The sequence below is a fragment of the Callionymus lyra genome, chromosome 7 (genome assembly GCF_982586985.1).
Source record: "Callionymus lyra chromosome 7, fCalLyr1.hap1.1, whole genome shotgun sequence".
Taxonomy (NCBI): Eukaryota; Metazoa; Chordata; class Actinopteri; order Syngnathiformes; family Callionymidae; genus Callionymus; species Callionymus lyra.
Genome location: NC_141824.1, coordinates 10645188 through 10660701, shown reverse-complemented (window position 1 = coordinate 10660701; position 15514 = coordinate 10645188). Strand labels below are relative to the sequence as shown.

The following is a 15514-nucleotide window of genomic DNA, read 5'->3' as shown; positions in this document are numbered from 1 at the left end:
GTATCGTATCTTGAATGTATCGCATCGAATCATGAATGTATCGTATCGTATCATGAATGTATCGTATCTTGAATATATCGCATCGAATCATGAATGTATCGTCTCCTATCATGAATGCATCGTATCGTATCTTGAATATATCGTATCGTATCTTGAATATATTGTATCTTGCATATATCGTATCGTATCATGAATGTATCGTCTCGTATCATGAATGTATCGTATCGTATCTTGAATATATCGTATCGTATCTTGAATACATCGTATCTTGCATATATCGTATCTTGCATATATCGTATCTTGCATATATCGTATCTTGCATATATCGTATCTTGCATATATTGTATCTTGCATATATCGTATCTTGCATATATCGTATCGTATCTTGAATGTATCGCATCGAATCATGAATGTATCGTATCGTATCATGAATGTATCGTATCGTATCTTGAATGCATCGTATCGTATCTTGAATATATCGTATCGTATCTTGAATATATTGTATCTTGCATATATCGTATCGTATCTTGAATATATCGTATCGTATCTTGAATATATCGTATCGAATCATGAATATATCGTATCGTATCTTGCATATATCGTATCTTGCATATATCGTATCGTATCTTGAATATATCGTATCGTATCTTGAATATATTGTATCTTGCATATATCGTATCGTATCATGAATATATCGTATCGAATCATGAATATATCGTATCTTGCATATATCGTATCTTGCATATATCGTATCGTATCTTGAATATATCGCATCGAATCATGAATGTATCGTATCGTATCATGAATGTATCGTATCGTATCTTGAATATATCGTATCTTGAATATATCGTATCGTATCTTGAATATATCGCATCGAATCATGAATATATCGTATCGTATCTTGAATATATATTGTATCGTATCTTGAATATATCGTATCTTGAATATATCGTATCGTATCTTGAATATATATTGTATCGTATCTTGAATATATCGTATCATGAATATATCGTATCGTATCTTCAATATATCGCATCGAATCATGAATATATCGTATCGTATCTTGAATACATCGTATCGTATCTTGAATATATCGTATCGTATCTTGAATATATATCGCATTGAATCATGAATATATCGCATTGAATCACGAATATATCGCATCGAATCACAAACTGAATATATCTCATTGAATCGTGAGCTGAATATATCGTATCTAATCATGAGCTGAATATATCAAATCGTATCTTAAATATATATCGAATCGCATCTTGAATATATCGTATTGAATCATGAGCTGAATATATTGAATTGTATTGTGAGCTGAATATATCGTATCGTATCTTGAATATAACGTTACGAATCATGAACTGAATATATCTCATCGAATCATGAACTGAATACATCCTATCATATCTTGAATATAACGTTACCAATCATGAACTGAATATATCTCATCGAATCATGCACTGAATACATCCTATCATATCTTGAATATAACGTTACGAATCATGAACTGAATATATCTCATCGAATCATGAACTGAATACATCCTATCATATCTTGAATATAACGTTACGAATCATGAACTGAACATATCAAATCATATCGCTAGACTTTCTGTTGACAGTTTAGTAAATGACTCCTCACAGAATCTTTTTCAGGATAAAGGAAAACAAAGCTTGAAGTATCACTGAACCAGGATGATGGTGATGGATCCCTGCAGTGATACAAGTATCAAATATCCGGACATACGCTTAAGAAAAGTTAGCAACCGGTGTGCAAGTCCTAAAAACTCATGAGACCAATTTGGAGTTCTGCTAAAGAAGCTCCGAGCTGAAGCTGCAACATTTCCACTCTAATTGCCACTCAACCTTCTGACCCGCCCTCCACAGAGCTGGCAGCCATTTCTCAGAGTGGCTTGAACCGTTAACCTTTGCTAACAGGTGTCAAAACAAAAACTGCATTTTGGATTCTCTCGTGGGTCCAGAAGACCGAGCATGGCATGTTTATATAGGGGGAACATTTTCAGCATCTCTTTAGCTAAAGATAAGATAAGCTAAAGATTACCACGATACGGTAGTTACAGTAGAAAAACCTTTCCTTCTGCTGGATCAGGAGAGTATTTTCCTCTCTTAATGGGTTAAGAATATTGATTTGTATTGTGTATTAAGAATCTGGGGAAATCATGATATATCAAGATACAGGGGTAATGATATGATTTATTGACCTACTGTAGAAACAAGTACTTGACAATACTACACATATATACTTGACTCTGGTGTTGTTAAATTCATAATCATCAGGTGAAGTAACCTTTGTCACTAGGTGTGTGTTTTGGCAAGAATCTGGAAATATGTATCACGATAAAGGAACAACGACACCATATACTGTGATACAGTAGTAACAAGGATATATGTGTAGTATTGTCCAGTACTTGACTCTGGTGTTGTAGAATTTACAGACCACATGACTCTTGACGAAGTCATAACTGATTTAATTTGTTTTCAAACCAAAATATGTCCAAACATCAGCTTTAAAAGCTACTGGAGTATTAATACAGTATTGTAAAAAAATAAATAATCGCCTTATTTAGCTTTCTTGATTTTCTTTCTTACACCCCTAGTAAAAACTATAGCTTTGACTTAATGATTGGCTAGATTCACATGAAACGTCAGTGAATGTGACTTAAAATGAGTCTTATTAGACAGTTTTGACTCGACTCTAAGCAAGTATTTAAGTCTCGTTTTGGAAATTGATCCTGTGATCTAGATTATTAGAAAGTGCATACAAGGACTTCTCTTTCAATCCCTTTTTTGATTTTGGTATTTAAGGATTGACGACCGGTTTCGCCTGATCAGCGGTAATTTGCAGGACAAGTTATTCAGGAATAGGAAGATCAAGCAGAGAGATGATCCCAGTTTTACTGCCTTCTCTTTCCAAAATAAAACATGATCAGCATGAAGTCTAGCATCTCTATACAAGTTCAATTCCAACACTTAACATCGCAATATTTCGATCGTGGTACCATAACGGTATTTGACAGCATTGTATTCCTTTTGTTTTGGCTTTCAAACCATATTTAATTCGTATCAAAGGGCTTATAAGGTATATTTTTCAATAAATGTTGTATAAAACAGTAATTATTTTACAATTACCATGCAAAAATATTCAGTTTGTTCATTCTTGTTTTGCAAAAAAACCTCTAGTCTCTAGATGGCAGCCGTCATCAGCAATTAAATTGATATAAAAAAAAAAATCCAGCAAACTCCCCGCAATGACTGAGGACAAGAGGATACAGCAGCTTTTTAAAGCTGATGTTTGGACATATTTTGGTTTGAAAACAAATAAAAGCAGTTACGACTTCGTCAAGAGTCATGTGGTCTGTAAATACTACAACACTAGAGTAAAGTACGCGACAATACTACAAATATATCCTTGTTACTACAGTATTGCAATATAAAATCAACATAGTGCATGATCACCTCTGTATTGTTTCATGTATAGTAGCCAGACCTACTATCTACACAGAGTTGCACTTATAAATTCATAAACCAATTTCAAGCTTCAGAAATGTTGGGATTCTGAAACTGCAAAAATGACGAAATCTCTGAAGGGACGTTAATTTTATAAAGTTTACTCATCTGAACAAAAAAACGTTTGCTAACATCACAGACAATCGCCGAGGAGTCCACGCACCACTACACCCACGCCACCCCCGGAGATGGATGTTCCCTCCGTCGGTGCCCAACAGCATCAATCAATCACTTCATCCTCAGCAGCCTCCACACATGGATTTTTTTTCCCCCCAAATAAGCAGCGACTGGAGACAGTAATGCTGTGAAGTCGCCGTCAGACACGTATGTGGCTCATTAGCCACGATTGTTCCGTTGAGAATCTACGAAATCTTGACGCAATAGCGCTTCTCGCAATACCCTCGACGGCACCGAAGTGTGCCGACTCTCTCTTTTTTTTTTTAAAGAGTCAAGCAAAATAAAAGTAACAAGTCAGGGGTTTTAAAACTCTGTTAAGAGTCTGTTAATTCGACTGAGAAGCTGCTGCTGCTGCTTCTCTTGGGGAGACAAAAGACACGACAACGCCACAAACTTGAAGAACCGACCAATCCCCGATGACATACACTGGTCTCCATAGTAAGGGTTGCCCGGGGCGACAAGTGGCCCTGCCAGCTAATGGTGATGAGCAAGAAACGGAAGAGAAACTGTCAATCAACTGGCTTGAGTTATTTTAATTAAAAGGCTCGTGTAATGCTTAATGGAGAGTTTTTAAATGCATCGTATCTCCATTCATCGTTATATTAAATAGGTATTTGTCTTAAATAGTTATTAAACGTTTTGTTTTTGACGAGATCTCGCTTTTCAAATCATATTAAAAAATGACAACGACATGAGATTCTGCGTTTGCTCGCACTGGGAAACTTTTCTTTTGTAAATCATGGGGTTCAGATCACATGACTCGCCATCACATGCATACAGACGACACTTTTTGTCGTGTGACAACCGTGGTGTTGTTTTGCTGAACAAGACCTTGTGTTCCTACCATCATTCTTTCAGATCAGACCACGACGACTGCGTTAGTTTGACGATACAATCTCGCTCAGATAGTTTGAGAGCAATTACAAATTCATATGATATCTCACTTTACATAATGGCCAAAGATGTGTCCTTTTTTTTGCAATAGGAATGAATCGATTCAATTTAAACGTTTCATTTTTTGAGTCATACCATTCAAACATCTTTTTTGGAGAGAAAAAAAAAATCTTAAATATTGAAAAAAATGATGTTACTTTGAAAACAGTAATTTGAAATGGAGTTAAAAAAGTTCCTGACGAACAATGATAAATTCTTGGTTTTGTTTTCAAATAATTTGAGTATTTATTTCCCCAGTATTAGAGGGTTATAGATAATTTGGATTAAACTCTGAATGGAAGATACACGTGTCTTCAATTGTAATTTTCACCTGGATTGGCTTGTTCCAACACATCCTATCTTAATCCCTTAATAATCTAATTGGCTCCAGATGATTTCTATTATTTTTTTCAGCCAAAAAAAAAGGAAATGTATTCAATGTAAGTTTTTTTTCTATTCAGAAAACATTTGTTATGTTTGGTTTTAAAGTGGCTGATATAAGCAAAAAGTATTGGGCTTAAAAAAACAAAAAACGATTCAATAAATAAAACTAATGAGAAAGAAAGACCATTAACACAAGTTTCTCATGTCTGACAAAAAAACACCACAAAGACATTTTTTAAACTGAAGTTTACGACATGATTTCATGCAGAAGAATTACTAAGAATGTTTGTTTGATAAAGAAACTGATACCCAAGATGAAAGTTTTTCAACAATTCAATGGAGAACACCGTCTTTTCATTCATTTTCAGCCATTCCACACCAACTTCCATATTCCAGTTTAAAAATGATTGCATTATATATTTATTTTTTCCCCAACCAGCAAACTTAAGTTACATCAGCGACTTCAAAGAGATCCGACTTGGAATAAGAGAATATTAAAAATGCTCAAACAGTGACTGTGGGAACATGTTTGCCATCTTGGTTGATGGAGTAAATTATAATAATCTGTTGCAAATGTGGGTTCATTATGGATCAAACTCACAAATCTAGCTTTTTAATAAAAGAACAAACAAAATTGAAGTCCATTTCCAAAGCCAGCAGTTCCAAACCATCTACTCTAATCTCAAACTTCTTTACACACAAACATACATCAAGCGTTCTCTAAAAGATTAACATCACTTTACTATAATAGTCATCATAATCTCCTAATTTGTCCAAAGTAAGATTTTATTTGGATTGTGGGGAGAAAAACTGCATTGGTCAGCTTTGTGCATGACAAATGTGTTTATTCTATTCTTTATGTTTATTTGTGTTTCTTTTAAATCGCAGCGCAGAGTTAATAACTGTCGGCTAATGAACACAATATTGAGAAAAACATTCCAAAACTTTTTACACAAGGAGCTGCAAACAATTGTATTTTTTCAGCCTGGCAGCTGAAGGTTTTCTTATCGTGGCTGGTAAGCGCTGTAGACTGGTTTGAACAGATTTATGGCACACGGTGAAGGAGGGCGAGATAATTGTGGGAAAGTCTGCTTAAAAAAAAAAAAAAGGCAGACGAAAAACACATTCCCAGCACTTAATGGACAAGCGAGGAAGGGAAGATTTGAATTCGGAAAAGTTGCGACCATGAATAACCGCACGTACACAAGCGATAGCCTGTATTTGTGACTCGCATATTTCCAATTTATAGTTGATTTTGAGAATCTTACGCTTTTGTTAATGGTTGGAGACGGCGCTGGCTCGACACACACACAGCTTATCTAGTGCATTAGCATAAGCGTTGAGGGCCGTCTGACCCACTTTTAAATGGTGCATGTGCACCTTTAGCCAGCGCCCCAACAGTTCCAACATGTCCAGAAAGGTTAGGAAGAAGAATGGGCTTAAAACAGCCAGAATGAGACAGAATTGGAACAAAAGAGACAATGGCGTCTACAGGAAGGAAGAAATAGAGCGCCACTATGTCCAATCAGAAATGCAGGTGTTCAAATTGAATCCTGCATTTGAAATCGATTGCCGGCGAGAGCATCCTCCGGCTGACATTATCCCACTGCCCATTATTCTGCACCGCGAAAGCTATACGAGTTCCAGACGGTCCACAATTTAGTCTCGGCTCTTCCTCCGGAGTCTGTGCATCCATCGATTGTTGGAGCGAACTAGTAAACAACACACTATCCTGCTGCTCTGAAATGGATAAAGTGACAGTGGCAGGAGCAGGAGGGAGTCCCATTTGCAAAAATGAATAACAAATGCACTCAACTTGTTCATCTCTTGTTGTGGAAAATGAAATTGGAACTAGAGGTTCTGGAGGTCTGGAACTTTTCTAATGACTTGAATAAAAAGACACAGCAGGAACGCTCTTGGAAACCATCCACTGCCAACATTCGGTTAAAGGGCACCAAAAAGGTAGTTATGAAGTTTTGCGTTTATTACAAAAGTTTCCCCCAATGTAACTGAATTAGACAGTATATGCAAATAATAATGTAAATGTACATGTTAAAGTCTAGACTTTGATTCTTTGACTTTAGTTTGAACAAAAAACAAAGTAAGAAGAAAGGTCCAATATGAGCCCTTATATATCATCTTCATATATAAAATAGCAGGTGTCTAGTAGTATTTGTAAAAAAAATAAAATACTAGGGGTGTAAGAAAATATCAATATAACATTATATTGCGAATATAATCCTATTTTATGATAGTTTTTTTTTTACCTTTGAAATAACATTTAACTTGAATTCCAATTATTTTATGATTTTATAGTTAAATTGTGTGTGCATTAAAGAAAATCATTAGATTTTGTATTTTGTATTTTAAAACTAAGACAAATATCACAGTGTTTATTAATGTGTGTGGTGCAATTAAACCTCTGGCCACTAGTTCCTCATTTCCTTCATGCCAAAGTAACAAAACCGGCGAAATGGCAGCAATGAGTGGAGAATAAAGGATACACCAGAGTCCAGCAACTTTAAATGCTGGACTCATTTTGTCTTTAAAACAAAGTTTAAAGTTAAACAAAATAAACACCGACAGATTCTGGACACTGCAATGTTGCTCCAGGTTGTTTGAGATGTTAATGCACGTCATTGTTAATATAAGTTTACATTTTTGTTCATATTTTACAAGCACTTTCCTACAAACACTTTCACATTTGATTAGAGAAAGTATTTGCTCATCTCTTTGTTGTAAAAGTCAGAAAAACAATATATCGTTGTTCCTACAGTATCACAATATATCATTAAAATATAGTATGGTCACACATGTGTCACGATACGCATCGCCAGATTCTCGCCAATATACAGCCCTAGAAAATACATATTTTATTGATTTTTTTATTGATTCAATTCTGTCTGAAAGGTTTTGAATACATTGGAGGAAAAAAAACTATGCAGTGCTGTCGAAATAGCACTTCGGTATTGTGAAAAGAAATACAGCGATTGGCGTATCAATGTTTTTTTTAACGCCCCTGGTATTTTCTTTTAAGCCATATTAGCATGCGACTGTTGAAATGTCAAGATGTAATTCCGTGCAAATTGAATCAAAAGTTAAATAAAGAAGCGAAACGAGTAAAATACCAACTCTATATGCAGAGAAACCGGTCGGTGGCTCCAGTGGATTCAGCATTATAGTGAAATCTACTCATTTTTATGCACTTAACTTCTTGTTTTTTGTGGGTATTGCCATCTTATTTGAGTCGTTTTCATCTGTATCATTAAACCGGTCCGCAGTAAATGAGAAGTCCTCCGATATAGACTCACAAACGCTCGACGAAATATCACGAAAATGATCATGCATCCCACTGACGTCTTAGATTCAAGGACGAGTCCAATTTTAATTAAATGTTTACCATGTGTGATGAATACCAAGAGATATTTCCAAAGTTTCAACTTCTTTCTGCAATTGTAAGGGCCATAATCCAACTCAACCTAATCTCCCAAGTTTACTTGGGATCACATGTATAAGAAAGTTGTTGGAAAAAAAAAAGGCTGATCCAGATGAATGCAGAAAAACCAAGAGTAAACAATCTGCCTGCATCACTTTAGTTATAAAGAGTGATTTGCACATGAGGGGGAAAAGAAAGACCTCCTCTTTCACTGCGCTGTAAGTTCCAGGTGTAAATGAGTTTGGCACAGCATGGTACCATTAGGCCGACTGGGCCACAGAAGTACTGTAAGCCCAGAAAAGATTGGAAGAAGCAGCAGGGTGTACGAGTCTGATGGTTTTGTTCTTTGCAAAAGAATATATCCAGTTAGTGATCAGACAGCAAAACCAGCATGTGCTCGAGGAAATGAGGTAAAATGAGAGGACTATAAATGTCACAATATTAAAGGGAAAATGGAGGCAAAAAAACAAAAAGGAGAAGGAGATCCACCTTCTCTCAAAATCAGATACGTTATAAAAGTTAATGCAAGGACAGAGTTAAAATATATCTAAATGTTCAATTACAGTACAGGGAACATGTGTCCAACCAGGCAACCAAGTAATTTAACGTCGCCCGCCTTATACAACACTTATATAACCCGTTAAAACGGTTTGTTCGATCCAGGACCTTGACTACAGAAAAATTTGAGCCCCTTGTTTAATAGAGTGGGACACCCCTGGTATAGAACACGATGCTGCTTCAATCCTACTGCATTACCATTTAACAATGTATGGTTTAACTGCAAATAAAACTTAATTTCCTTTTAACACTTTGGTTTCTCCCTCTGGACTTTCCTTGATCTAAATCTGTAGCCATTTCTAAGAAAGAAATTCATAATCTCCAAGAATCTATATAATAATGTATAGAACTCAAAATCAATAATATAATTGCATTTCGTTCTAAGGGACGACATTTTTAAAGACTATTTTAATGTATAAGGTAATATATTTAATATGAATTGAACTTTTTTCGGTTGAATTTAAACACCAGATATATTAAAATTTAGTTGTGAATTTACACCTTTTTTATTGCACCATGCGATAACAGAAAAACGCCTTTATGAGTAAATAACAAGTCCTTTCTGTTTTAAATTTTACAAATTCGGAGCAACACAAAATAAAATTGTGTTCCTTTTTTTTGGATCATAGTACACATGTTCAGTAACCATCAGCAGATTCTGATCCACAGACCTCAGAGCCCGAGCTGGGGTGTAAGTCTGGATCAGATCACTGATGGAAGGTCTGACCATGAATAGATCTGAAAGTAAGAACCACAATTTTAAAATGGATCCTGAAAGAAACTGGCAGCCAGTGAAGAGTTTGAAGGATCGGAGAAATGTGAGTTCTTCTACTAGAGCAGGTCAGAATTCTCGAGTTTTGTATGAACTGCAGGCGAGACAAATCCTTCTTGTTTAGACACGAAAATAAACTGTTACAATAGTATAAACAAGACACAAACGCATGGATTACAAGCTCCAGATTGGTTGTGACATCATTTCTTTAAGTTAAGTGATTTTTTTCAGTTCAAGGAAACAGTTTCTGGTCAGTTTTCTGCTGTGTTGTACTCGTGTCTTTCTATCAACCAACTCATCTTCCTCACTCAATCTTGATTAAGCAACACAATGTGTTCTTAAGATAGACCAAAAAAGAAAAAAGTTTCATTAAAACAAAGTGTCCCCAATTAAACCTTTTAATTTACAACATATATTAAAACCGTCTGCCTGAATCTGATGAGTGTCCTGAATACATCCAGTGGATGAGCGACCTCTAGACAAGCACCCAGACTGGAATTGGAGTGTCCTACAATTGTAGATGGTAGACTTCGTGTCCGTTGGCACACCGGGAATATCTCCTCTTGGCTTGTTGTCAAGAGCACACAGACGTATGGCTCACAGCCATGGACACGGTGTTCAGGGAACACTCCCAGCTTGCATTGGTGTGTTTGCGCAACAAGAAATCCTTGTGAAAGTGGAGGCAGACGGAATTACATAATCTGAGGGGCTATAAAAACCTCCCAACGGTGACATTTTGGAAGAGGTGGATGCTTTCAACATGAGCGGGGAAAGATATTTCTGTCACATTAATGACTTGTTGTTTCCATGAAGGACCAATAGATCGATGACCATCTTGAAGGAGTCTCACCTAATCGTGAATGAAGCCGTGTAGACACAGAAGTAAGTACTTCATGATGCAAATCGACTCAAAAACTCAATGTTTAGGGATCGCACGGTAAACAAGTCTGGAGCCGTGAGAATGAATCAATGGAACACGGCTAGTCATTGACCGAGATTGTCGGCTTCGTCTGGCATCAGATGCAATACGAGAAGATCATGTATTCTCTCTGTTGATACAAAAACAAATCCATGTTTTAAAATCCGAAAGAGATATTCGAGGTTAGAAGAAAAAATGGTGAGACTTGACCTCAATTCTTAACTTTACCTCGGATCGGATTGCTACAGCATGACAGGATATTTTTTTTAAAGGGATAGTTGTGTTGCTAAATAATGCAACCAAACCTTAGTAAAGATACTTAAGAAGTTAAACCTTCTTAGCCAGCAGATCCTTAAAGCAGGGTAAAAATCTGAAATTACTTTTTAAAATGATCAAATTCTGATCAGGCATGTCATAAACTTTACTGGGAAAGCAGTGTGCTTGATACTACCAAACAAAGAAAGGTTTGATGTGATACAAGTAACTCAATATTGGTCTCCGTTTTATGCTCTCAGTTTTCAGTAATAATTAGGTTAATAATGTTATCTGCATAAAAGGACTATGTTTTTGGTCGGGACTGGGTATCAATCAAGAAATGTCACCGTTTCCTTAACCCATGCTTTTGAAATTACGTTATAGCAGTACATTTTAAAATTAAGTTAAAGTTGGTGCATAAAATATGCATTTTTAAATGTCCTTTATAACTTACTAATAAAAGATGTTAGTAAACTTTACTAGCATAGTAAGGTAAAAAGTAAAAGAACACTTTGGATTCATCGGAAGTTATCTTTTTGATCTGGGAAAGGAAACTTTGCACTGAAAGATGCATAATGTTTTCGGAAGTTTGGTACTCAGTCCTAGTTTTTGGTTTTACATCCGTCAGTGTCATAGTGACGAAAATGTACACGTGAGAAAAAGTTGCTAAGTAAGTAAGTTATTAGTATTTATAGAGCGCTTTTCTAGACCAGGGTCACAAAGTGCTTAAACAATCAAAAAATACCCAATAAAATAAATACTTAAAAGGTCAAAGGGTCAATAAAAAGCACTTAAAAATGCAGGAATATATATACTGGTGGCATATATACAGTACATCCAGTCTTAACTCGTGACTGATGAATGTGTGCATTAACGTGTGGTACTTACGATCCAGTCCGTTGACGTAGCGAATCGACACTTCGCAGTGGCCCCATACAGCACTAACAATAGGATATAGTCTTTTGCCCTTTAATCCTCGGAAAGCGACTCCTAGATACTGTCCGTCCACCATGAAGCTTAACGTTCCATCGTCCATGTCCAAGATCACCGTTAGAGAGTCTGGGAGAACGAAGGACTCGTCCGGTTCTAGAAAACAGGGGTACGTGGGAGGCGTCGCCGAGGCGGGTCGGTTCTTCCCGTCGTGATATAGTCTGTTGCGACCCAAGTCCCAGCCCCACGACTCGGAGTCCGAGCCGACGAGGGCGGTGTAGCCCACCGAGTGTAAAGGTGCTTCGGCGGTGCCCACTCCCACGACCGCATGTGTGCCTCTTTGTCTGGCGGGCCAGTTTATCCTCCAGACGTGCAGACCCCTGGTGTAGCCCATTCTCCCACGGATACAGTCTGTGCTCTGTGCTACCGGGTGTCTATGGAAGGTCAGTTTGTCGTCCTCTTTGACAAAAACATTCAACGATCTGTCGTCGGGGTTCCAAGCGTGGCGAAGCTGTGCCTCGGTACTGGCCGCCGGCATGTCCAGAAGCAGGTCCAACCGTGGGGGGCGGCAGAAATCCGGGCCACGTAATTCCCGCCTCACCGGTCTGTAAGAGGGCTCCCCACGGACGTCCACCGACTTGATGCTGCCGGAGATCTTCTGACCCATGGTTTAGAGAGAGGCGAGGGCAGAGGGGGAGGAACTGGATGGACCGAGGGGTGGCAACGAGGTCGTAGTCGAACCCGACGTTACCTCATGGGCGCAAGAGAATGTGTCCGGTGAGGAAGGATGCAGAGAGTCTCCCCGGCCAGATTGATTTAAGATCCTGCAACACAAAACAGGAAACGACTTAACTAGTTGTTAACAATTAACAGACTTGAGGGATTTGACGAAATGATTTTATTTCAGTGGTCAGCACTAATAACATGGCGTGTTTAATTCCCTACACCTGTTTGGTTTGGTCATCTAGTCCTCTTGTAAGTAAGTCTTGTAAGATTCTAAAATAATGGTGGATCCTAGTATCCCTTTTTGGGGTTCTGAAATATCTTACATTGAAAATAAGAAAAATGGTTACCCATCACTTACTTTAATATTTCATTTTAAACAAGAAAAAAAAGATGGAAGTGATTGTGGTAATGAAGGCTATATACATAAGACTTCTCTATCGGCCAATCCTACAAACATTGTAACATTATAAGTTTTAAAAAACGTCGGTTTTGTCCCTATAAAAATAATAAATAAGGATACCTTTGTTGATTTTTGCCTGGATAAGCTTTGACGTCCTCAGACAAAGTTATTTTTTCCTTTCTTTTCCCCATTTTGACACAGTATGAAACTTTCAAAAGTGAGATTCAAACTTTTTGAAAACCAGTCTTTTTTATAAAATAAATATATAAAAAATGTAAAATGTAAAATGACAATAAAAATATAAATGATCTTTAATGGATTATTTTAGCCATGGGTGCTGATAAGTAAAGTCAATTTATGTATTAATATCTTTGGTACTTTTATTAATCCAAAACTTGGTTTAATAACTTAACGGTCCTTAAGAAACTAACTTAACTTATAAAAGTCAGATTCATAAAGACCGCAGAAACATTTAATGTACAATAGTTGACAAGCCAGAGAGTATTTAAATAGAGAATCAGCGCTAGAAATCCATGTGATTTAAACATTAAAAGCAATACATTGAAATGCATCTTTAAACTACAGATCGTCTTCAAATATAGTCACTGGGAGCACGAGTTGAGTTTCTGACACAGTTGCTTTACTAAAGAATGACATTGATGTTTGATAAAAAATATGGTTCTACCAGTTTCCTTCCTCCATTCAATGGACTTTTCGTTTAGGCCAAGTAGAACACACATTTATTTTTTTAATTAACCATGTTCTTAGACATTTACTAAAATAGGAACTTTAAATTATAGCAATTTCATCCAAATATTTCACTTTTTAAAAAAATCTGTAAATATATCTTTGGAAAGCAACGTAGAAGGATAGACCGTAATCTGAACTGAAGATGTTTGGGATGCAGGATGTGGCAGATGAAAGGACAAAAGGGAGGAGGGATGAGCAAACTGATGAGTCGGAAAAATGCTGATCGGGCGCTCGAGCAAGTGTGAACGGGATGGAGGTAAAAATGAAGGATGTGAATTATGCAGTAACTGCAACACTTCAGATTGCGACAGTTAACTTTAGGGGGGGAGTGGATTATCCTGTATAAAATATGAGGGATTGAGGAGTCTGCTTATATCAGGTAAATCATGTGACACGGTGACAAATGGTGTATTAAGAAAGGGGTTTTAGCGCTCGGGATATACGGAGAATTCAAATGTCAGGATATATAGTGTCAGGAATTAACTGGATTTTCTTTCGGATCGTGTTTTAATTCTAGTTTCTCCGCAGGCAGGAAGAAAATATCCTGACAAGTTTATCATTTTATTCTACTTCCTCCTGTGCGTAAATTCATTCATTTTAAATGAAAATGCGATATTTTTTTTTTTAAATAGTATTAAATAAATAAATATTAAATAATCAATAAGAATATTAATTAAAATTAAATGATTGTACATTTAAATATCTGATTTTTAAAGGTGATTTTATAAATGTGACAATATTCTATGAAGAAACAAGTGTGATTGGTTTACTTAAATCTCCATGTTTCATTCTTTTAAGATGTTCATCTTGAAGGACTTCGTGTCAGGAGGAGCAGATTAAAAGCAGAAAAACCATGTGGTTGTCATTGAACTGCGACAAGTGTGACACATGGAAGGCAATTAGCATCGTGACAACCGTTGTTTTCTTATCAATCCTCGTCAAATCTAACAACCAACACGACCAAACTAAAACGCACACAGTTTTGGGGAAGAAGGGACGCAGACATGAAAGCGACTTTAAAGAATCAACTCGGTCTGACTTATCTACATACAGTCGGAACATCAACTCCAGGCACTCGTGACACATGGATTTAGTCGATGACAAATGTTGGAGCAGCCCAACAACACAATCCAAGTCGCGATAAACAGACTCCAAACTTTGACAGGTGGCCTTTTGTTTTCGACCAAGGAGGGCAAAAAGCGTGACTTTCGTTTTCCACTTGATTAGAGTGAAATAAATAAGCATTAATGGAATGACTTTTTAGCTTAAATACATTTTTATTTTGCACAACGCAAAGGCTCCCCCTCGTGGTAGTATCACTGCAATGTCACAATTCTTCTGTTGCGTAGTTGCCACAAACGGCATGTTTATTTATTAGCAAAACAAGGTTTACTTTCCCGTTAGGGCTGGACGATATTGGAAATAAGTGCGGTATTAGATATTGGTGTCTTGAATTGCAGGATCGATATTAATGCGATATTTTTTTTCTTTCACCTAAAAATGTAGCCATGTGCACGAGTGAGTACTGTAGTGGAGGTCCGGGGGTTTAGAGAAGGAAAACAATGCTAAATTTACCTTTTGTTTATTTCCGCGCTTCGGTGTCGACATGATCAGAGAAAAATATTACTTATAACGCTCAGTTTCGGACTTGTATCGGTTTCCCGCAAAACTGAGCAACATCACCAATTCAATAATAAATCCCACCTTGTTATATACGCACACATAACACTTTATAAAT

General features: G+C 36.8%; 1 protein-coding gene across 2 annotated transcripts in view; it reads right to left on the bottom strand.

Annotated features, from left to right (window-relative positions):
• Nucleotides 1-15514, bottom strand: part of LOC148075024 (SPRY domain-containing SOCS box protein 4-like) — a 44007-nt gene that overhangs the window by 10559 nt on the left and 17934 nt on the right. For both annotated transcript variants that reach the window (XM_087795913.1, XM_087795914.1), the window contains one exon: nucleotides 11859-12724. In XM_087795913.1, coding sequence (XP_087652039.1) covers nucleotides 11859-12567 — 709 coding nt within the window. In that variant the 5' untranslated portion in view covers nucleotides 12568-12724. The remainder of the gene's footprint in view (nucleotides 1-11858; nucleotides 12725-15514) is intronic.